The 24,617-nt window shown below is 50.7% G+C and overlaps 1 protein-coding gene and 1 pseudogene across 6 annotated transcripts in view; both read right to left on the minus strand.

The window, feature by feature from the left end:
- Positions 1-24,107, minus strand: part of TMEM72 (transmembrane protein 72) — a 34,900-nt gene extending 10,793 nt beyond the window's left edge. For 2 of the 6 annotated variants that reach the window (XR_005211797.1, XM_037804002.1), the window contains exons 1-3: positions 23,445-24,107; positions 4,106-4,172; positions 614-685 (exon numbers count right to left, since the gene is read on the minus strand). Coding sequence is in view for 2 of the 6 variants with exons in the window: in XM_037804002.1 (XP_037659930.1) it covers positions 614-685; positions 4,106-4,172; positions 23,445-23,514 (209 nt within the window). In the remaining 4 variants the exon portion in view is untranslated. Of the gene's footprint in view, positions 1-98; positions 382-613; positions 686-4,105; positions 4,173-12,056; positions 14,190-23,444 lie in introns of those variants that run through there. The other 4 variants (XM_037804005.1, XM_037804003.1, XM_037804004.1 and 1 more) reach the window with 4 other exon arrangements.
- On the minus strand, positions 6,641-10,982 carry LOC119510013 (annotated as a pseudogene).
- Positions 24,108-24,617: the final 510 nt, after the last annotated feature.

Genomic DNA, 24,617 nt, shown 5'->3' on the forward strand with positions numbered 1-24,617 from the left:
GGCGGGGCCCAGGGCCCCTCTTCCTCGCCGGCTGGACCCGCCCCTTGTCCGCCCCGTGCCTGCCCCTTGTCCCCGGCTGCCGGGGCGTCTCTGCTGACCCCAAGTGGTCTTTCCTTGGTGCCCAGGACCCAGGGCGGAGTGGGGAGCTCCCCAGTGCCCGCGTTAGGTTCTGAGCTCTTTCCTCCGCGCCCCTGAGAAGCAGAAATGGAGAAGGGCCGTCACCTCAGGGCCGGCCTTGCAAGTGTGGGGACAGGTGGAGGCGAGGCTGATTGCCCGGTAACTGACCCTGCAGGTGCCGGTAGCCAGGTGCTCCACCTTTGGGCTTAGGCTTTCCCAGGCTTCTCAAAGCAGCAGGCCCTGAATGCACTGCCGGTTTGCATCCTTGGTTGGAGCAGGAAAAGAAGACCCTTGAGCTGCTGCTGCTGGTGGCGGTGGTAGTGGCTGCAGCAGCATCTCTAGGCCCAAGGGCTCCCCACATCTCGTGCAGGGATCTGTTCGCTGGTGTCTGGGGAGCAGGAGGTCCTCCAGGACTTGACCTCGCTGGGGGAGGCTTCTGGGGGTGCCTGGGTCTAGAGGGTGGTGACGGGGCGGGGCTGGGCTGGAGGCTACTTACTGGAAGCAGATGGTCAGCAGCTGAACCACAAAATAGGCCCCTTCGCACAGTGAGACAGCGGCTCCGGTAAACCTGAGGATGGAGACAGGTGAGAGGGGCCAGCTCTCTCTGTTCCTGCTTCACCTTCCCCAGGCTGCCCTGTCTCAGCCAGATTCTCTTGTCCTGGGGACCTAGTCCAGCCACCCGGCCAAGGCCACCAGGTGCAGTTTCTGTGTGGTGGGAGAGGGGTGTGGCCAGGGTTCCCAGGTAGATGAGGAGGAGGTGGCCTTCACCCCAGGAGCCCGATCCCAGCGTGGACACTGGCAGGGCATGTCCCCCTACCCATTGTTCAGTGGGACACGTGCTGTCTGGTGGCACAAGTCCCAGAGGATCCATATGGGCCCCCTTTTCTTCTCCCTCTTTCCCCATCACCCAATTGTCACCAGGAGCAGTTGATTCTGTTCCTTGAATACCTGCCTTTACATCACCCCTGTTCTCTCTGGCCTCACTGGCATTGCCTGAGTCAGGTTGTACTTTCTGGACCCGAGTATCAGCATCCTCCTTGGCTTCCTGGCACCCCAGCCCCCAATCCCATGGCCCCTGCCCCCCTGGCTCCCTGTTGAACATTGTGACCAGAGCTGCCAGACTATGAACTCCTAAAGGAAGCCTGTCTCTAATTCCCCTCTGCAGCTGCACCCAGCCTGGGCAGGCTGATTTGAGGTGTTCTATGAATGCTTATTGGAGTGAATGAATGAATGAATGAGACAGAAGACATGCTACCCTGCAGGGGAAGGCAGCTTGAGAAGGGAACAGGATTTCCCCAGACCTCGGGCATTTTTCTCTTTCTCTGTGACCATTTAGTACTGAGAGTTCCACTTTCTCCCACTCTCTCAGTGCCTCCTGGGGTCTGCCTAACTCTTAGCCCTCAGCTTTAAAAACAAAGCTAATATTTCTGTGCCAAGCATGGGTCCAAGGGCCTTACAAATATTGGCTCATTTAATCATTGTAACAGTTTTATGAAAAATACTGTAAATAGCCTCACTTTATGGATGTGGAAACAGACTCAGAGAGGTTAAGCTCCTTGCCTGTGGTCACACAGCTGATTGGTAGCACGGGCAACATTTCAACCCAGAACTCCAGCTCCAGAGTCTGTGCCTAACAAGTTCAGCAAGCCACGATGCTTTGCAAAATAATTGGCATTGCCTTTTTAGGAAAAGGCTGGGAGAATAAACTGAGCCATTTAGACTTACAGTCAGATACGACAGAGGTGGTGCCTCTCGGGGCCAGGAAAGCCCACTGGTCACTCCTGTGGGGCCATAATCCAAGCAGAGAGTCCTGCTAGGGTAGCTACGTCCCACCTGTGAGGTCCCTGCCTAGGGCTCCACGGGCTTGGGCAGCCCTTCCCCAGTGATGGCAGCCAAGTGTGAGGAAGGCAGTGGGGCCTCACTGGGAGGAGGAGGAAGACAGGGGAGGAAGCAAATGTGGAAAGGAGAAGCAGAGGAAGAAAAGAGGAAGGGAAACACAGTTTGTTCCTTAATGGAAAGTCCCCACTCTTGGCCATCGCTGCCGCTTGGTGCTGGGGATGCAGAAATTTGGGCAATGATTTTTTTCAGGGTGGAAAGAGTGCTATAATTGGCTTAATGCAGTACAAGAGAATGCAGTGGCTGGAACCTGAAATCTGTCTGGAAAGATTGTATATGTGCATGGGGGAGGACAGTGTCCGAAGGCAGGAGAAAGGGGAGGCGGGAAGGGTTGGACGACCTGACCCTTGAGGAATGAATGGGTGCAGCTCACAGTGGGTGCAGGTCCTGGGGGAGTTGGTGAGCAGGGCGTTAGTGGAGAACATGAACCAGTTCATGGTGAGGGGTGTGCCTAGAGGCACCCAGGGCTGGAAATCATGTCTCATAGGACAGGACCCCAGAGTGACCAGGTTGGGATGGTAAGTCCCATGTCCCCTCAAGAGAGAGACAATTAGGAAGTATTCTGCATTTCCCCATCACCAACCAACCTATTACAGTGGGATCATAATGCCCACCTCTTCTCCAAAGGGGGTGCTTGTGGGTGAATTGAACTATCAAGTGGAGAGGGGGAAGGCCCCGTCTGCTTCTGGACCCAAGGGTGAAAGTGCACAATGTTGCTGCATGGAGAAGCCAGGCCCAGCCATTGGGGCCCCAGGGCTCAGGGCTTCCCCGGATGGAATATTACAGAACGTCAGCCCACAGGAGTGCGGAAGTGAGTGATGGCACTCCTGGCAGAATCAACAGGAAAGCGTCAGGCACTTGGGGGCATCACTGTGAATGGTGAGAAGTAAGGTGGAGCTGGAAGGCGACCAAGAGGCCAGACCAGATGCAATGGGGAGCTGTCGTTTCTGTATTTATAAACAGCTAATTCTGCGGAGGTGTGGGAAATGGACTAGAAAGGTGGGAAGTGGTCGGGCAGTTGTGGTACATGATGCGGGCAAGCAGCACCCCGGAGCCTGCACGCAGGCAGGTGGGGAGGAGAGGCAGCAGATTTGAAGACCACCTGGATGGAGACCTGGCAATTCTTGGTGAAGGCAGAGGGTGAGAGAGGAAAAGGAGTGTCTGGCTCAGTGGCTGCAGAGGAAGAAGACCTTTATGAAAATAACCATCCAAGACTAAGACCTTGGTGAGTCTGCCTGGCCAGTTATTACCCAACTCAACTCAGTAACTGCTCAGCTCGATAACCCCTTCAGTATTGCCTGGAGCTGGAAAGCTTCGGCATCCTGCATTGCCAGGAGGAACTGCTGTTAACTCACAGGTGGAGGCTGCTGAGAGGCCGAGTCAAAGCCTGCAGGCACCCCAGGCTTTCCTCAGCCCTGTGGAGCACCACAGCACAGTTTGCAGAGCCACCTGCTACAGAAGAAAGGGCATAGGCTGAGGAATGAGAGGGACCGGGTTTGAATCTTGGCTCTGTTGCGCTCAAGCTCTGTGAACATAATCGCTGAATTTTCTCAACCATAATACTTGGCCAGTAGACACTTCTCAGACAGTGGCTGTGAGGGTGAAGTGTACACAAAATGCTTAATTCTACTTACATGTAGAGTAGCTCAAAACAAGAGTTCTTCTCTAAAACAAGAGCTCAGCTACTGTTTGCTGAATAAAGAAATGATTAAATGATGGATAGATGGATGGTGGGTGGATGGGTGAGTGGATGGATAGGTGGATGGAAGGATGAATGGATGGAAAGGTAGCTGGGTGGATGGATAGATGGAAGGATGGATGGATGGATGGATGCATGGATGCATGCATGCATGGGGGTGGTTGGGTGGATAAGTGGGTGGGTAGATGGATGGATAATTGGTTTATTTATGGAATGGTCTGACAAAGCCCTGCCCAAACCAAGGGCTATCCTAGAAGCCCCCTCTGCTTCCAGCTTTGGGAGAGAATGGAATTACATGGGAAAGGGGGGCTGCCTTGGTCTATTCTGAGCACAGACTCAGGGTGAGTAGGACAGAACAGGCAGCTAAGGAGGGAAGATTACACACATACTTACAGGAGATAGAAAGCCAGGCTTGTGAACTGCCCTCGAAGGAAGGTCTCAGTGCCCACGCCGATCAACACTGATGGAGAGAGGGGAGAATGGGCTCAGGTGCTCTCTGACCCAGCACTGCCCCAGGGTGTGTGTGTGCCAGGACAGGAGGTGCTTTTGAGGGCTTCCTGGTTGGGGAGTGAGAGCCAGGACAGGCTCGACTCCATGCAGTGCTAGGAGCTGTGGCTGGGGAGAGCAGTACAGGGGGCCTCCTGGTCTGGTCCCTCAAGCCCCAGGCAGGGTCCAGGGGTCTTATACTCCAGCCTCTCCCCAGCCTGAATGTCCTTGCTGTTAGCCACCACTTAGTGCCCAGAGACAGCCCACAGGGTGTCCTCTTCCACCTGCCTCTTGCCATCCTGGTGGCCCACTGCTAGCATGTGCTGACTGTCTGGGCTTCAGTGCCTGGCTGTGGATGGACTCAGCACCCTTCCCAGCCCCCACTCCCCCAAATCCCCTGCCAGATCACTGTCTTGCTGTTTCTGTGTCCCCATTTTCATGTGCTGATTTGGCGGCTGCATCCTTACCCTTGGCTGATCACTTTGGGCTCAGTGCTGATTACACCCCTGGGGTCCTGCTCCTATGTGAGATGCTTCTCAGCCTTCTCTCTCCCCTTTTGTTCTCTTGGTAGTTGGTGCCTGTGCTGAAACACCTGACCTCCCATTGTTCTGGGTAAATTTTGTCTTGGACTCAGTCTTGGCAGACTTGTTGGCTCCTGCTCCTCTCTTTGCAGGGTCTCTCTCGCTTTCACAGCCTTACCCAGCCATGGTTGGGACCTTATCCAATCGCTGGTGCACATATCCCATGGCACTGGCTGAGGACAGAGCCTGGAGAACACCCCTTGGGACCTCCCTTCAGGATGGCATCTACCCACTAAGCAGATCTGTGTCCCTAATTGATTACACCTGCATGCACCCTGTTTCTCTGTCTGGTCTTGGATGACATGCCCCTGGTGTTTACTGAAGTGTGGTGCCTTCATGCTGTCTCCTTGCCAGCGGGTCAAGGATGGCCAGGTTGGGTGTTGCCCTTGGCTGCCTGTGTGGGATCCTTTGTCCCTGCTGCTCATGGAGCTTCTTTCCTGGGTCTCATCTCTTTCCTGGCAGAGACACTGGGTGTGTGGCTATCCCTGAGGGGTGAGGGGTCTCCTGCCCTCTGTTAGTGGCTTGTCCAAGCTGAAGTGGCCATCCACTGTGGAAAGCCTGCCTCCCAGCAGCAGGGCACTGCCCCTCACTTAACCCACCAGCACATCCATCCCTCACTTCTGGGGAGTGTTGTGGAAGTAGTTCAGGGAGAAGGGAAGAAAGAGCTAAGCTACATGATGAAGGGTTTGATAGCTCCCCTCTGCTTCAGTTACAGAGTTTGTCTTCCACTCTCTCCACCCAGCTGCCCTGCCAGCTCATCCTGGGGGAGGCTGGTGATGTAGGCAAACACCCCCTACAGTGTCAGTGTCTCTAAAAGTCCAAACTTGCAGAGCATGTAATACTCATGGCTACACACACATCCTGAGTAAGTCTTCATAGCAGCCTGGGACCAGCAGTCCTGCTGTTCCCATTTTTTCAAAGGAATGGAGATGGATGGATGGATGGATGGATGGATGAATAGATGGATGAAAGGATGAGTGAATGGAAGGACAGATGGATGGATGGATGGCTGGAAAGATGGCTGGATGGGTGGATGGATGACCCAGAGACTTTGTGAGCCTGAGTGCATGCATGAGAGTGTGCATGTGGGTTTTGCATGAAAATGACCATTCCTTGAGTTTTTACTACCAGTCCTGTCTGAGCACTTACCCTGTACTAACTCATTTCATCATCACATGGTCCTGTGTAAAGTCACTGTGGCTATCCCCATCTTACAGAAGAGGAAACTGAGGCACAGAGAGCTTAAGTAAAACAAACAAACCAACACACCATCCTGCATCCTAGTCTCTCATTTACAAGCTTGTAGCCGAGTCAGTCACTTTTCCTGAGACTCGGCTTCCTCCTTGTACCTCCAGTACATTATGGTATTGAGAATTCAATTCCCTAATCAATGACAAGCACATCACAGGTGCTCGATGAAATAATTTCAAGAGAAAGGTATGCTTTGGTACAAGAATCCAGTTCAGTCTGGAGAAAGGGTCCTGCCCCGAGCCTTGGCAAGGGGTCGTCCACTCAGGGCTGGTGCTCCAGTGCTTTGCACTCCTCCTGTGGGTGCCATTCGCAGCCGTGGGTTGTTTTTTTTTTTTTTTAATGTAATTATTTAATGACATGGGAAAATACACGTTATAAAATATGCTGGTTATTACAAAGTAATGGGTAAAGGATAACTTCACTTTTGCAAAAAAAAAAAGTTTAAAAATATCAGTATGCCTAGAAAAAACTGTACAGTTAAATACCCAAATATCAACAGTATTTAGTCCTGTGCAGCCATTAAATATTTGTTCTTTTGCTTTTGTGTCTTTTTTGAAACATGATTATTGCTGAAATAAACAAACAAAACAAGCTACTGGAGGGAAAGTTATTAAATACCAGGAGTCGGGAACCCAGCAGCCCGTGTCTGATTCCAGGAAGACAGAGCTGGCCCGGTGCCCGTGTCAAGCCCAGATGTGGCACACTGCTCTCCTCTCTTCCTGTTGGAAGGTCACCTGTAAGACTGTGTGCCCTGCACCTGACGTTCTCAGTGTACCTGTTTCATAGGACTCTATGAGTGTAACCTGGCACCACAGCAAAATGACACTGGCAACTTTGGTTTGAATCGCTACAAAATAGAATACCACACTACATAGAACTCACCAGAAATCAAGTCTCCTACAACAGAAAATCCACCTGACTAAACTGGCTTTGCTGGTTTTCTCTGACCTTCCTTCAACGGTCACTGCCAATCTAATTTTTGTTTCATGGATTCTAGAAAAGTTCATTTTTCTCACAAAAACACTACAATGAATGCTTGCTGAGCAATGACTATTTGATGGCTTTGCTACGAGTCTATTGATATGTGGTCTTTCTGTTTAGATACTCCACAAAGTCAAAAGTGCCAAAATCCAAACTACCTTGAAATTAACAAATTTGAATGAGGAGTGTCTCCATCCTTGTCTTTTTAAAAGGATCTTTGCAAAGTTACTAAATATAAAACAGCAGATTACAACTATACTGGTATAAATGAGGCTCACAAAGCCCAGATTTTCTCCCCTATGTAAAGACTGCAATGGGTGCTTTATTCAAATAGCAGGCAGCATATAAAAATTAATACCACCTTTAACCTAAGTGTTTCCAGGTTATTTCCCAAAGCTCTCTACCTTTTATACTGCAGCATTTCCAGGAAGAATCAAGAACTACTGTGAAAGTTCAAAGAAACAATCAAAGCCAAAAAATAAACCAAGACTATTTCCTACATCACCACCACCTCTCCAGCACACTTTCTCACCTGCCTTTCCGGTGAATTAGTATAACCATTTTTGCCATAAAAATTTTTGGTCACCAGGAAAGAAAGGTACAGAAAAAGTTCTATTAACAACAACATAAAATTTGGGGAAAAAAAAGATTTTAAATTAAAATATTGTATCATCACAACAAAGACCAAAATATTCCTTGCCTTGCCCCTGGGCAACCAAGAAAAACTGTACTGTTTTCTACCAAAAAATAAAAAAGAGATTTGCTGGAAATAAAGAGTGCTCAGTACTTGCAACCCAAGTTAATTAATACTCTTATTAGATCAGTACAAATCATGGAAATAAGTTCCTTTGTTAGAGCAACGGAAAAAAAAAAACTCCATTTCAGGACAAAGTTATTCAGGATGAAAGGAAGATGTGTCTTCAGTGAGAGAAATGCCTTCTGTCAGATGATTTCTTCCTAATGTTTTTGAAGATTTTGGACGTCTCAATTTTCTTGGCTTTCTGGTAGCCAAATCGACCACCTCCTCTTCTCTTTTTCCGTTTGTACTTGTTGCTGTTCACATTCAGATCAACAAAACAAGGCACCCTGAAACCAACCTGAGGCAAATTTAAGTTATTAACATTATAGATTTGTTTGAGAGAATGGGAATCATAGTCTCAAATGTCTGACTTATGTACTTCCTGGGCTGACTTATGAAGGAAGTAGTTCTTTTCAATCCATTTCTCAAGCTGAGACTGAATGTCAGAAATTGTGGACCAAGAAAACTCAAACTCACTTAATGGAACCTTGGATTGCTTCAAGTAATGAAGGAAATCCAATTCTTCTGGGCACAAAAGGAGCAAGGCACGTCCTCTTCCGTTTAGGCCTCTGGCTGTTCTACCCCCAGGATGAATATCGTCCTTAGGGTCACCTGGAGGGTCCTACTGAACAATCCAGTCAACTGCAGGAATATCCAGCCATCGGGCTGCCATGTCTGTACACAACAGTATCCCCGAATCTGCACTGCAGAACTTGAAGAAGGTTGTTGTCCGCTTATTTTGCTTCTGCTTTCCATGAATGGCCAAGACAGGCAACTCAACATAGCTCAGCAACTCATGGTGGTATTTCATGGACTCACAGGAGGAAAACAACACCATCATTTCCTTCTTTCAGTTTTTAAGGAATGTAAAGAGCAAAATGAATCTCTTTTCACAGCGACAAACAACATACCCCTGCTCAAGAGCATTCACTGTTGCATTCATTTTATCATCAACACCAACGCACAATGGCTCCTTTTTCAGAGAAATTCTTGCCAGGTCTTCAACTTTATGAGTTTGAGTGGCAGAAAAACCCATGGTCTATCTGCATACTGGCAGAGTTTAATAACCTGCTTTAATTCCTCTTCAAACCCAACATCCAAGATACCATTAGCCTCATCGATAACAAGACACTGTAGGTTTTTATACATAAACCCTGGGGTATTCTGCATATGGTCCATGAGTCGACCTGGTGTGGCCACAGTGATGTTTATCCCATTAGCAAGTTTCTGCCCTTCAGCAGATCTGTTACTGCTCCTCATTATCAACCCGCACGTGTGGGCGTGGTGGATCATTAGCTCCTTAAGCACACCAAACATGGCCAGTTCCCTGATAGGTGATAGAATAAGGACTCCTGATCCATTCCTGGGCATGAATTTTAACTTAACAATGAGTTCAAAAGCAGGGATGAGAAATGCCAGGGTTTTGCCACAGCCTGTTTTTGCAGCTGCTAGATCATCTCTGCCTTCCAGAAGTGGTCTGACACTTTTACGTTGAATTTCAGTCATGTTTGTAAAGCCTATTTCTTTTACTGCCTTCAAAATGTTTTCACTGACAAGATGAGTTAGGGATGCGAATGAAGTATCCTGGAAAGCTCCTGTCACTCCCAGGGGCAAGCTGGGCACTTCACTGTCATCTTCCTCAACCGGCTTCTTCATGCTATTTTCTGTTTCTTCAGGAGCTCCAGCACCTTCTTCAGACTCCACTTCTCTTCAGTTTTTACTTTTTTTCTGCTTCAGGCCCAGCATTTTCTACAATTTTTCTCTTCTTCTTCTTTCTCTTTTTTGATTCTTAGTTGGGTGACTGTGTTTCTTTTTCCCCATTGGTTAATACAGATTTCACTGGGGATTTTTTAACTTCAGCGTTTCTCATTGTTTCACTAAACATGTCTGCATTTGGGGTTTCTGACAAGCCCACATTCATAGACGGTTTTAGGGACTTTTTAACTTTCCAGCTTCCACAGTTTCTTCAGACACATCTCTATTTTGGGTCTCTAATAGGCTCACATCCGAGGCCCCCTGTAGCTTAAGGTTTTGCTGCTGCAACTTCAGGTTCCGCTTGTTGATCTTCCTGCACAGAAGTTTCATCAGTCGGTGAGACATGATGTCGCCCGAGAGCCTTTATCACGGCAGTGGGGCCCTGTGTATTCGGGGCTGATGACCACAGCAGTGCTCTTTGTAGGCTGGTAGCGTTCTATAGCAAATGACCAGCAGATGGCAGGAGAGGATCGTGGCACACTCACCGTTCCGATTCCATTCCTGAGTTCTGATAACTTTCTTTTGGTGCACTTTACCTTGAAACAAAGGACTGGTTGTCAAGGGAGCGTTGGAAGGTTGATCTGGTGGTCATGGTGGGTTGGAGTCCCAGTTCTGTCTCTTATCTGTGTACCCTCTGTTAGGACAGCCCATTTGAGTGCAGTTTTCTTGTCTAACGAATGGGGATAAATAAGTTAGAACTCGCAGAGCTGTCATTAGGAGCCAAGAAAATAATGGAAGTGAAACAGATAGCTTAGTATGTAATGAGCTATTACTCTTGGATGTAAATTAATGCATGCTCCTTCCTTCCCCCTAATGTGGACCCTGACAGTGCTCACAGCATCGGGCCAGCATATTTTGCACTGAGGGGAGCCGTGCTGGGGTCTGCACACCCAGGGAGCAGGACCAGCCTCGGCTGGAGGAGAAGAGTTGTGGGGGTCTGGGTGTGTGGATCCTTGGGCCGGGAGGTCCTTAAGGGACCCAGCGTAATGCTCATGGGAGGCTGTGAGGGCCTTGCACACCGAGGCCAAGGGGGTCCACATTCTGCTCGGTCCTCCTGTTCTAGGGTTCATGTTCTCAGACGACGATGAAGTCCTTCTTCCTGCCACTGCATCTGTTACCCATGGCCTCAGTCCCAGCCAGTACCTGCCTGAGGCTGCACAGCTGTGCTCCTTGTTCTCCTGGAGGGCTCCATGCACAGCCAGCCTTCTTGCCTTTGGTAGCTTCTCGCTGGGGTGACTTGGGGTCCATGCTGGGATGGAAAGGGGCATCAGGCTCATCCTGGGGCATCTGTGGTTTTTCTGGTTTACTAATGCTGCCATTATGCAAAATACTACAAATGGATTGACTTTTATAAAAGGGGTTTATTTGGTTAGAAAGCAACAGCCTGAAGGCCATGAAAATGTCCAAATAAAGGCATCAACACAAGTATACCTTCACTGGAGGATGGCCAATGGCGTCCAGAAAACCTGTTAGCTGGGAAGGCACATGGCTGATATCTACTGATCCCAGGTTGTGTTCCAGCTCCTCTCTCAGCTGCTGTGTGTTCTCCAAAGTGTCTGTCTTGGCTGTACCTGCACTAAGTTCCTTCTGTTTGTCAGCTCTTTTATATGACTCCAGTGATTTAATTAAGACCCACCCTGAATGGGTGGGGTCCATGGAAATTATCCAATCGAATGTTTCACTCACAGTTGAGAGAGTCACATCTCCATGGAAACACTCAAAGGGTTCCAACCTAATATTATCTGCCCCCACAAGACTGCATCAAAGAACGTAGCATCTTGGGGGACATAATACATCCAAACCGGCATAGTGTTCCAGTGGGAGAGGTGGGGTAGGGGCTGAGCTAAGTCTGTCCATGGAAGGACCATGACTGAGGCTTGGAGAGCAGCTCTCATGAGGGGCTCTTGGGGTCAGAAGAGACAAGGGCCATTCTAGGGAACTGGAGAGAGAGACTTTATAAAGGAGATTAAACCAAGGTGGGCAAGGAAGGCAGGCAGGAAACAGACATGACAAATGGAGAGGGCTGGACACGCCAGGGAGGGGACCCTGCCACCCGATCCTATGACAGCAGCTGCTCAGTCTGGAGCAGGGGGCACAGGAGGGGAGCTGGGCACAGAGCATCTGCACTGAGGTCTGACCGTAGGCAAAAGGGACCCCTAAGTGTTTTGGAGCAGGCCCGTGACGTGCTCAGAGCAGAGCATGGGGGACAAGTCCCCCCCTCTCCAGCAGAGTGGTAGCTGCTGGTTCCCTTGTTGGTCCTGCCTTAAAGCTCCTGATGGTCTGGCCAAGCTGACCCTCTTCCCCACCTGCCTGGCTGGGGTGGGGGGCAGGGAGGCTTGGCTCTGTCTGGGGACCAGATGAGGCTATGCAGAGCACTGAGAAGAGGCATTCCCTGCCATTGTGTGATGGGGGTGGGTGGAGGGATGCGGGGAGCTCACAGTGGGGCAGAGGGTTCTGGATTGGGAAGTGCCCAGATGCACTGGCCCCTTACCTTTAACAGAGGCCCTCCTCACACCAGGCTTCATCCTGGGCTTTGTACATCCACCTTGTTTAGTTGGCACAGCACCTCGAAAGGGGGCAGTTAGCAACTCCACATTATCTGTGGGAAACACCCAGTCTCCCTGAGGGGTAGCACCTGCCCACCCAGGTCATGGAGAATGAGGTGCAGTCAGGCCCTGGGCCCCATTCACGGTGCTCCAGGGCCCTGGCTGGTGGCTGGGAGGATGCTGGTGGGAAAGTGCAGGTGGGGAGGGCATTTCCTGGGGCCTCCAGGGGACACAGTAGGGAGTCACCTGGAGAGAGGAGACCCATCTTGTTATTGGCAGGGGACCCTCCAGTCTAGCTGTGGATGGATTTTCAACATGTCTGAATCAGTTGAGGCAGGAAACAGCCCCTTTGCTGCCTTGTGACCTGCCTAGTGTCCAGGCAGTGGTGAGTGAGAACCATGGAGATGCCCTTCCCATCACCTGTGCACCCAGCCTGCTCCTGGCCAGGGCGCTAAGCTGTAAGGCTCCCTTTTCTGGGTGCTGGAAGCTGCCACAGCCTGAGGGTCTGCAGCCAGGATGGCTCAAACCCAATAGCCAAGAACCGGGTCCAAATTCCCCAGCAGCCCGTCCTCACCCCCCCTCACGGTGCTCCTTCTGTGTGGCCTGGGTAAGGCATGGGACAAAGGACATGACAGTCCCAGACTCAACAAATTTGCCCTGAGCACCTGGACATGGGTGGGGTCCACTCTACCCACTCTGCCTGGGGTCCTGAGGTGAGCAGCCGAGCAAGTCTGGGACTGTGAGCGGCCGTGACTCCGGCAGCTGGGACAAGGTTGAGGACTGGTCTCTGGGTGCTCCTCTGTGCAGCTCCTGGGGCTGGGCCAGGTCACGGCAGCCTCACTGGGTGAGGACAGGTGTGGGCTCCTCCAGTCCATGTCCTCCACTTCCTTCTGTCCCTCCAGAGAGCCAAGTCCACCAAGAAGTCTGCACCCCGTGGCCCTGATGACACCAGCCCCACTGCCATCCTCCCGGCCCCGCAATCCAAGGTGGAGCCAAGTCACTGTCCCCTGGGGACTCTGCTGTGAGGAAGCTCCTGCCACTCGGGTCCCTAAGGCTTCTCTCCCCACATCTCCCAGTCTTCCCAACCCTGTACCAGGTGCCACCTCTCACGTAAGCCCATGACAGGTGGCAGCTTTCCTGCTCATCCCTGTGACACCATCACATCCTCAGAGACATATGAGGGGATGGCTGGGTTCGAGAGCAGAAAATATAAATTGACTCCCATCTACTTCTAAACCAAGTGAGGGAATCGTGCCTAATTAAAGCACTGTCACTTCGGGTCTCTGTTGCAGGAGATGTGTTAGATTAAAAAGGGCCACAAATTCTTTGCAGCCCCCCCCCATTGTGAGGTGGCACAGGCCATCTTGTCTTGAGTGTCTGTCTCCCCAGGCCACACACACCAACCAACCCGCTCCCCCAAGGGCCTGGTGGTCAATCACGTGGATGGGGTCAGGCGCCCTTCCTTGTGGCACTGAACCCCGAATCTCTACCAAGATTCCAAATTCAGGCAGTGCTGTCTTTAAAACACATCCAGCAGGGCTAGGGCTAGGGTAAGGGAAGCAGGGCACCAGGATGCAAAATGTAAGGAGGCCCTCGTTCTAGATACAAGGAGGCCTCATTCTAAAATATAAGCAGGTTGTCACCCTCGGGGCCCTGCAGGTGCAGGGTTGCCCTGTGTGACCCTCAGGTGTGTGAGCCTCAGCTGAGTGCCTGCTGGCCCTGGCATCCTCAAGTGTGTGTGGCCCAGATGTGAGGGCTTCAGCACTCCTGGAGGTTGGCACACCCTTCCCATCCTCCTTCCTCCCTGGGGGCAGGCAGGTGGGAGGTAGAAGGGAAACTGCCTCTCCAGGGCCACCTAGTTCAGTGTGACACTGTCCCACCTGCATCACCATCCAGCAGAACACACAGCCGCGGGGCCCTCACCCTGAGCTGGGAATGGGGACCAAGGAGCTGACAGTTTGACAATGGAGAGAGGGAATGAAGGCCATATACTTGGGGCTTCAGGATCACACTCTCTTAACACAAAGAACTGCCCTCGTCGTTGGCCGCACTGACCTTCCCCGTGCAGGTGAGCTGGGTGCTTTTACCCCGTCCCTAGGCAGGCTTTAGTTTTATGCCCCTTTCATTCCTACCTCAGTATCCCCAATTACCCCCTGCCCCCTCCAGCCAAACAAACCCCATTACCAGCCTCCTGGAGGCCAGCCCACCCCCTCCTCTCTCCTACACCCCAGCACAGTGCACAGCTTCCACCCACATGCCCTCCCCGTCATGCCCTTCCCCTCCGTCCCTGCTCCTCCGGCCAGGGTGGGTGGGCTTCAGATCTTTCCCTCCATCCAGCCCAGGGTCTCTCTTTTCACAGTGGCTGTGGCTTTTGAGGTCTCCTTCATGAGCTGTTTGTTCTACTTCGGGCTCATCAGGGAGCAGAAACCCTGTGGTCAAAAGCCTGTGGTGCAGGCCTGGGCGAAGCAGCCGCCTTCTGAGCTGCTTCTGTGCATCCTGAAGCTCTGGTCAGAGTGTGGCTGGTGGGCTGTGGTTGCAGTAGCAGGAAGCCTGAATCTGAAAGGCTGATCTCTGGCTCCTCAGGCAAGTCATAAACTCTGATCCGTTTCCTCTTCTGGAAAACGGGGTCACAGGGTGCTGTGGGTGTCCAATCTTAGCAAGTTAGAATGTTGTGCAAATGTAGATAGTGGCTGGTAGCATAACCGGGAGAGGCAGGCTGTCCTCGAGCACTCTCAACGGGCAGGAGAGGGTCTGTGCTCATCCTTTCCTTCTATTAACATGCATTTTTATTGTGGATAAAGAGCCTTCCTCTATGCATCGTCATTTCTCATTGATTTCCTGTATCAGTTCCTTCTCACAGGTGTGGTCAGGATATAAGTGGTCCAAAGCCTCATCTCCCTCTGCATCTCATGTGCAACATCCCCTGTGCACCCGGCTAGGACCCAAAGGGCTGACTGCCCAGGAGGACGGTCCCTGCTTTTGGCTGCAGCATCAGTGCTGCTCTGCCACGTCATATTCATCGTTCCCCTTCATTTTCAAGGAGTGTGTATCTCCTACTGGTCTTCGGGGTCTTCACTGACACCCCAAGTAAGGATGCACCAAGCTTATGGCACTGATTGGGGATGGGTCAGGAGAAGTCTTCAGAAAAGGTGACAGCAGGTTGTGCATGTGAAGGCTAGATTTGCACCACTTTTAAGACTATGGAGATGTTGGGATCAGTTGCTATTGAATCCACTGAGACAATAAGGTCGTAGCAGCAAGTGTCCCTAGCTTGGGACAAGTTGTGGCAGCTGCTAAGCACAACAGAGAGGTTTACCTGTTCTGTTGGAGAGCACTTTAGCCAACACATAGGAGCCAGGGTTCAAGATTCCATAGAAAAGGTCCAGATTTGAAGGTAGGAACTTTGAACATTCTGTTAGAATATAGCATGAAATGCAGTTCCCTCCAAAAAAGTAGCTTTCAAAAGCACGTTTGGGGAGAATTCTCCAAAGGCAATAGAGTCCACCCATTTTCTGCTAGATTCTGTCAACACGAGCCATCCACTAAAAGGACCAGCCAAGAGGTCTGTTTGTTTTGCCTTGTGGAAGTCCCCTGTGGTGGATTGCCATGATGCCCCCAAACCTTCACCCTCTGGATGTCTGTACCCCTTGTTATCTTACTTTGCAGTCCCTGCAATTGAGGAAAAGTCTCTTTCCCCAATCTTGCACCTGAGCTCAGCTTTGGCCAATGGCTGTTGTCAGACATGATGGAAGCAGAAATTCGAAACGGACTCGTGCATCGGGCTGCTCTCTTGGGCCTCTGCAATTACAATGAGCTCATGCCAGGCTCACCTGGGGGAGCACAAGAGACATAGAACAGAGTCATCCTTCCAATCCCAGCCAAGGCCGGCTCAGATAAGGCACACACAACCAAGCTTAGCAGAGCTCTTCTTTACTATCTCTCAGCAATATATTTTAGTTTTTAGTGTACCTAAATCTTTCACATCTTTTGCTAAGCTTTATCCCTAATAATTTAATGGTTTTTTTAATGTTACTGTAAATGGTAGTTTTTGAAATTTCATTTTCCAATTATTTGTTGCTAGTATATAACAGTACAATTGATTACTGCATACTGATATCCTCCCGCCTTCCCTCCCTCCCTTCCTCTCTTCTCTCCCTCCCTCCCTCCCCCTTCCTTCCTTCCTTTTTTTCTTATTGCACTGGCCAGACCTCTAATGCAATGTTGATTACTTGTAGTGAGAGTGGACATCCTTGTCTTGTTCCCAATCTTAGAAGAAAAGCATTCAACAATTTTCCCTTAAATGCCCGTTTTCTATTTTTTTTTTTTTTTTTTGTAGATGTCCTTTCTTAGATTGAGGATATTTCCTTCTATTACTTTCGCTGAGAGTTTTTATCTCAAAAAGAATGTCAGATTTTGTCAAATGCTTTTCTATATCTATTGAGATGATATATTTTTTCTGTTTTGTTTGTTAATATGATGAATCACATTGGTTGATTTTCACATATGGAACCAATCTTGCATTCCTGAGATAAGCTCCATTTGGTTATGATACATTGTACTTTTTATATATTTTTATTTGATTTGCTAAAACTTGTTTAGAATTTTTGCCTTTATGTTCATGATGGATATTTATCTATATTATTTTTTTGTAATGTCTTTGTATAACTTTGGTATCAGAGTCATGCTGGTGTCACAGAAGTAAGTATTCCGTCTTTTTCAGTTTTCTGGAAGAGTTTGTACAGAAGAGGTATTATTTCTTCCTTAAAGTTGAACCAATCTCCACATTGCTACTACTGACAATATTGTCCCCCACTTAGAAGGGTAGTCTTCTTGTAAGAACCCACATGTGAAATCACTTTTGGGTCTTGATGTCAGGGACACCTGAGGTATTTGCTCCTTATTCTTTCTCTGGGTTCTAGGACACTGTCTACGCACTCTTCCACATGGAGGCTTTCCTAGCGTGCAAGCATCCACTAGTGTTCTCTTCACTGCACCAGACATGCTGTGCTTCTTCATCTGACCTATGACTTGCTTTCCTGCGTTCCCTTTCCCAATGTTGGCCGCTTATATCTGACTGCATCCTTTTTGTTCACAGCCTTATTCGGAGGGTTGAGCAGAACCAAGAGCATCTTGGAAGGACTGTCAGCTCATAAGAAAAGAAATCAGGGCTACCATCTTCCTTGTGGTTTAATTACTGCAGCCTGTGCAGAAATATCCAGGTTCCTGTGGGTCTGCCTTAACAACCCAAGCTCAAAATGTGCAGAAAAATCTTAACCAATATGAAGCCTTTCACAGTTTTGCCTCTTCTCCCGTCATGGATTGACATGTCCCCTAAAAAGATATGTTGAAGTCCTAACCCTAGTACTTCAGTTGGTGACCTTATTTGTAAATAGGGTCACTGCAGATGGAATCTGGCAAGATAAAATGAGGTCATACTGGAGTAGGGGGGCCCTTAACCCAATATGACTGCTGTCCTTATAAGCATAGACAGACAGACAGAGGGGGGAACACCAAGGGATAACTCAGGCAGAGAACACCATGGATTACCAGCAAGTCTCCACCAGATGCCAAGAGTGGGGCACAGAACAGATTCTTCCCATAGACTTAGGGGACACAGCTCTGCCAACACCTCGATTTCAAACTTCTAGCTCCAGAAATATAACTAAGAGAGAAAACATTTCTGTGGTTTTCAACCATCCTAGTTTGTGGTACTTTGCTACAGAAGACCCAGAAAACCAAGACACTCGCTTTCTAGCCTCATGGGTCACATGTTTCTTTGTGCCTTTTCTTTGATCTTCTCTTTTCACCCCACAAGATGAACCAATCCCCCTTACCAGTGTGTCCTCTAAAATTCTCCAGCACTAATTGAGAACCTATGTGCCATGTAGTTTACTTCATTATTCTTGGCTTTATTGAATCTTTACAACCCCAGAGCGTAGGCACAATTTGTTAACTCACTTCATGGATGAGAAAACTGAAGTTAAAAGAAGTTAGGTGACTTGCCCAAGGTCACAAACCGAGATCTGTTGACTGTTTCCTGAACAAAGAAATCATAAGCAGAGTTCCAGATTTCTTGTCCTAAATCTAAGAAGGTGGACAAAAGTATAGAGGAGTTAAGAAAGACAGGATTCCACCAAATCAAATTATCTTTCCATGGTAGGAAGGTAGAAGAGAGAAAGGGATATTCCATTTACTCAGTGAACAATAAGATTGATTGGAAAAAGAAAAGGTCAACATCAACTTGGAATATCTGAAAACACAATGTAGTCTTGCACGGGTAATTAATCCACCTGCTCTGTGTTGCAGCACATGATGCATGGGATATCCAGGGCCCAAGATGGTTGCTTCAGAAGCATTAGTTTTCTTCAAGGCTTTGAACAAGGTTAAGATCAAATTATGCATTTGCTGTACTCTTTAAAAAATAATGAGCACACCAGGGTTTTAAATGCTTTTTTTGTCTTAGTCTATATCAAGACAGCACATCTCCAGTTTGAATGGAGTGAGGCAAGGAGTGGGGCTTTATGTACAGAGGCAGGTTAATTGGGGTCAAAAACCTTGAACAAAATAAACTCCCTGAGTGATTCCAGTTTGACCCAAAGTGCTTGATTTGTGACTAAGAGCACGTTAGCCTGACAAGCAGGGCTTGCTAGAAACAGTTTTGTCTCAATCCCCTCATTTCTTCATTGGCTTTGTCGTGCCTGTCCTCTGGACCTGCAGGCCAATAGCCTATGGATGTTCCACTGCATCTCTGCTGTGTGATTTGGCAGCCTGAGGTTCCAACACCAGACCTCTGGTTTATGGCCTTGTGACCTCTGCTGGCTACTTAATGATTCTGAGCCTCAGTTTCCTCATTCTGAAACTGGGGCCAATCTCAGCACTCCAGACCTCCCAGACTTGTGGGGCTGCAGCAAGAAATAAAGTGTGTTGTCCATCATGCATGTCTGGATCCATAAATGGAAGGTCCTACTATGACTGTTCCCTCTAGAAAGATGTACAGCTGTGTCTGTCCCCAGAGGCCATCTAGGAATGGGTTGGATGGAGATGGTTGTGAAGGTGCCGGTTAAGCTTGCACAAGCTCAGGAACAGACTGAGCAGCCGGGTCACATATGAGTGTCTTCAGGTTTGGTACATGTTTGGTGACCCCTGACTACTTACTTCAATGTAGCTGTGTCACCCTCACCACGACCTTGTCTACCTGAGCCTGTGTCCTGGTCAGCATGACTGATGGAGAAGGCATGAGGACAGACTGACAGAGGCAGCTCTGAGCAGGCCTGTCTGGTGCCCTCAGTGTGCTTTGCATCCTGCATCTTGAGGACACCAGCATGTGAAGAGACATGCTCGTTAGCTCCCATTTGAAGGACACAGCAATGAAGCATGGGGTTTCTGGAATAGCCCATCACCCATTCGACTCGTGCCTCTCTGCTTCCTGGTTGTGAGACCAGGAAGGTGCTTCAGCCCCCAAGCCTCAGTTTCCCCATCTATACCATGGGGACAAGGATGATGATGCTTTCAAGGGTGGTTACAAGAACTAAATGAGACACTGAATCTACCGCACGTAGCACAAGGTTTGGCCTATGGTAAACATTCAAATAGTAATGTTAATTATTAGCTGTTAATTATTAGCTATTACTCCCCAGAGCTGTGAAAAAGCCCTGGAGCCCTGTTTGTGAGCAACCTCAAGTTTTAGCCCCTTACTTTCAGGAAAGCTGGGGGAGGGGGGGTCCCTAAAATGGTCCAGAGATATTTCAGGACAAATATCTTTGGGGGAGGCCAGGGCCCATCTGTGTGCAAGGACATGGCCTAGAGAACAGAGCTTTAGCCCCAGTGGTCAAGGCCTGGGGCCATGGGTCCTCTCCCCCATCTGTAAGGCCCTGAATGGAGGAGCTCCTGCAGGTGGGTCAGGGTGACAAGGGGAGGGGAAGTTTACCAAGAGTCACCCTTGGGCAGAGGACTGCAGAAGTTCAAAGGGCCCCCAATCCTGCCTTCCAGGAAAAGCAGTGGAGGCCAGCCGCCTGCGACAGGCCCTTTCCTCGTTTTATGGAGGGTGAAATCCCTGGACTTTGTGCTCTCCCAGTCCTGTTAAAACCCATCTTCCCCAGTTTGAGCCTCCCCTGGCATCTGTGCCTCCACCTCAGCATGTCCTAGCCCTGTCTTCAGGGGAGCACAGCAGGAGCCCTCTGGGAGTCACCGACAGGTGTCCTAGCAGCCAACACCTGTCCGTAGATCCCTAATTGTGTTAGCTTCTCTGGGGTAACCTGGGGCCCACGTCAGCTGCAAAGAAACTCCAAGACCATGCACACTCACAGACATAAACACTCAGGCACATACACTCATTCACACTCACACCCTTATGCACAGATATGTGCATACTCACGTGCATACACACAAGCACACACACACCTACACATACCCACCACACTCACTCATATACATTCTCAAACACCCACACATACACACCCTTACATACACAGATTCACACACACATGCACACACACACACACACACACTCAGTGCCTTCCCAGGCCAAGCAGGTAAAGCGGGTGTGTGAAGCCAGCCAAGTGTGGGCCAACAGGCCAGGGCAGGGGTCGGTGGGGGGAGGTCTGTGATGACCAGAAAACCTCATGACTGGTCCCAAGGGACAGAGTTTACTAATTTTGTAGACACTTCTGGCTGGATGCAGTCTGCTCATGGCCCATTTACCCTGCTTGGCCGTAGCCCTGCCCTGTCAGTGCCCCAAAACCACTGGTGGGGAGGGGCTGGGCTGAGGGCTGGGCAGGAAGGGCCCGTGGGGCTCCTGGGGGTGCAGCTGACAGAAGCTCAACCTGGAGGGCCCAGTGTGGAACTGGAAAGAGTCCTCAGGAAGCTTCATACAGAGAGGAGGAGACCAGATCCATAAGCAGACACTCCAGGGCTTTCTGAGGCTCAGCCACAGGCATTTGGGGTCCTGACAGAGGCACCCTGGGCCCATGACAGCTCTGGACCCTGCACGCAGCCTCGCAGCCTGGCTGGTCCCTGCAGGTGGCTCTCAGGGGCCCTGGGCTCGGCCTCGCTTCTGCAGAGGCCACTCTCTCCCCTCATAGGGACACCTCACACCCCAGCAAAGCCTCAGCCTCTGCTTCAAGTCTCCTTTCCTCGCCAGCAGCAGTGCTCCTGCCTGTGAGGCCTGGACTTCTCAACAGAGGATTTCAATGAAAAAGAGGCTCAGCGGCATAAGGAACTTGCAAATCTCACACACTGGAAACAGGCCAGGAATTCAGAGATGCTGGGAGAGACTCAAGATTGGCCCTGCAGTGCCCAAGCCCCTCTTTAGTTTCCACTCAACCCCAGCACTCGAGAAAGCCTGAGCAAAATTTTTTGAAAGCCTGGCTATTGGAAGGGAACTCGTGGGCTATTTTTAGCCCGGATCTTACATCAGAACGAGGAGGCCCATCCCTCAACATCAATAGCTGCCGTCTGTACAGAGATAATGGTTAAGAGGGCTGTGTGCTCAGGTCACAGAAGAGGAGCTGCATTATCAGAGCTGATAAATGAGTCTCTGAAACTGCCTTTAGCCAACCCATTAGGAGGGTGGGTGTAGACATCTTTAATCAGCTTCCCGACAGGAGGGAGCCCTCAGCTCTGGTGCAGTGAGGCAACTCCCATCCACGCAGGCTGGGGATGGCCACCGTGATACCTGATGCTGCGGAGACTGAATTTATACTTTTGGAAACCAAGGCCAGAGGGGGGTGGACTCAGGACCACAGTGGGGGGCCAGGACTCAAACCCCAGACAGGGGAGCCCTGCTTAGGGTCCCCTTCCCCACCCAGGGTGGGCTCTGGGGCATTGGTGGAGAGTCCCTCATGTGGAAGTGACATGGTGGTTTGCAGGGAGGCTGGGGCTGGAGCTCCATTACCCTCGTCCACTTGGGTCCAACCCCAGACCCTCTCCTGGTCCCGCTGGGCAGCGCCTCCTGTCCTGGGTGCAGGGCAGGCTTTGGCCAGAGGCCTGGCCTTTGTGCAAGTCTGGCCTGTGGTGCGACCTTGGGTCAAGGTCACCTTCCCCGCATGAGCTCGGTTGCTGCATCTTGTGAAAGGGGTGGGGTGGGACTAGAGGATTCCTAACAGCCTTCTTGATCCAGTCTCCAGGCCTAGATGCTGGAACAGCGCCTTCGCCACCCCACCAGTGACCCCAGCCCAGCCCCCCTGGAAATGACCCAGATCCCTGCTGGGCTTGGGAGTGTGCCATGGGGAATCTGCCCAGGAGGTTTACTTCCTTATTTCCATTTAGCTGTGCTGTGTTCCTGCGTCCTTGATCCTCCCACATACCCTGGCCAACAGGTCTAGTTATTCTCCTTACACAGACTCCAGAGGGCCCAGGGGCTCTCCCCAGGTCACACACCTGGTAAGTGACAGGGCTGGTCTGTGACCTGCAGAGGGTGAGTTCATGCTTGGGGACCTTCCCCAATCAAGGGGCCCATGTGGAAGCTTTTGTCCCATGGCAGGGGAAGATTGATGAGCAGTGTACACCTCTTCCTTGGTCCCCAAGGAATAGTGGGGGGCCCAAGGCTAAGGGCTTAGAACATACCTGCTCCCTCCCCCAGCAGGGATCCTGGCTGTGCAGGGGGCAAGGGGCTAAGGGCCGGGGTCGCTTGGGGAAGTGAGCAGGCAGAGCTCAGATCAGGGCTGGTGCTGGTTCTGACCATCTACCCTCCTGGTGAGTTGAGTGGCCACGAGAACTGGGTGGAGGACAGGGGCTGGGTCAAGAAAGCCCAGCCTGGGGACCCATTTCCTCTCTAAACCCACACTGGGGTCTCATATCCCAGCAATAGAGGGGGAGGGGCTGCGTTCTACAGGGATTTCCATTAACAGGGTCCGAGGACAGCCCGAGGGAAGCCCTCCAGCTCCAGCTCCATGCATTGGGAACTCTCTCTCTCCTTGCAAAGGGGCTGTGGTTTGAGTAAAACAAGACAAGCCTCAGCTGACCGTTTCATAACTGTAAAGCCAGGCACCCAAGGCCACGTTTGCCCAGCTCTTTACACCTTCACCTCCAGTCCCCCGTCTCCTGCACCTCACAACAGTTTCCACAGGAGGCAAGCAGACCCCACTGCCTCATTTCATATATGAGGACCCCGAGTCCATCCCCCAGCAGGCACCCCAGCTCCCAGCCCTGAAGCCCACCCCCCTGTGCCTGCTGCTATCTGCCTGGCAGTGGCAATGGGGATCTTGGAGAGGAAAGGGAAGGACAAGTATTGCTGGGTGCACCTGCCCACACCTTAGCCCACAGGCTCCCACCTCGGGCAGCTCTATCTGCTGTGCCCAGTGCCCTGGGGCCAGCAGCAGGGAGGTGGATCTTACCTGCAGCCGTGGTGATGCCCAGAAGCCGGCAGGTATATTCCAGCCCCGTCCAAAACACCTGGAGCTTCATGGTCCTGGGGCCGGGGCAGAGTCCCCGCAGGGCACGCAGAAGAGGCTCTGGCCCTGGGATGCTCCGGTGGCCCCTCAGCTGGTGGGGGGCTGTGGCTGCTGGCTCAGGGACCCGGAGCCCCCCGGCTCTGCCTTTCCACTCTGGTCTTGGCCACCACAGCCTCCCCGAAGTGTGAACAGGGCTCACCTTCCCGGCTCCACCGCCCGTGCCCTTGCCAGGCGCTCGGCTTAATCATTACCTGGGAGGAACGTCCCTGCTGCTCCGACAGCCCTGCCCCGGCCTGGAGGCTCCGCAGCCCCAGCGCTGCACTGCGGTGGAGACCAGTGTGATGAGGGCTGGGCTGGAGGCAGCTCAGGAATTAACCATTTCTGGCTGGGAGGAGGGAGCCAAGCAGGGAGCCAGGGCCCCTCCTGGGGCAGGGCAAGGAAGGGCTCACCTAGACCTGACACCTGCCTGGGGCTCCAGGGAGCATCCGGCCCTGGAGGTGACTGGAATCCGTGTTTGCGTGTGAGTGGGATGGGGGATGTGTCTAAATCACCAGTAAAAACAAGTTTTCAAATGAGTTCCCAGCTTCATTCTTCTTCTGCTTTAGGTGGATTAGAAAGCTTTGCAAGTCTGTGGCAGGTTTGGACTCGGATCAGAGTGTACTTAGCCCAGGCCCAGGCCACAGGTGGAGCAAACTTGATTTCCTGACATGCACCCCCGTGTGGGATGTGGGGTTCTGTTATGATTCTTGAGGAGGGGGCTGCCATGTCAATAATTAACAGGGTGACCTTGGGGACATCCAAAGCTGTTCATGAGTCTTAGTGACTTTTGCTGGAAATCAATGAGAGGGTTGGGCTGGATTGGTGGTTCCCAAACTATTTAAGTGTCCTAAGAGCTGGACCCAGGAGCTCAGCCTCAAAAATTGGATAATGGTGTTTACTTTTTTTTTCCACTAACACAACTTACTAATTGGCATAGTGGAATGAATGATATCAAATTTTAGTTTTCCTCTCATATATATTTTTTGAAATCTTTGACCCCTCCTATTACTCCTATGGAATAGAGAAAAACAACCAAATCCAGGGGGGAAATACCCATAATAATAATGGAAAACTCAG

Source organism: Choloepus didactylus, chromosome 15, assembly GCF_015220235.1.
Source record: "Choloepus didactylus isolate mChoDid1 chromosome 15, mChoDid1.pri, whole genome shotgun sequence".
In the NCBI taxonomy this organism is placed as follows: Eukaryota; Metazoa; Chordata; class Mammalia; order Pilosa; family Megalonychidae; genus Choloepus; species Choloepus didactylus.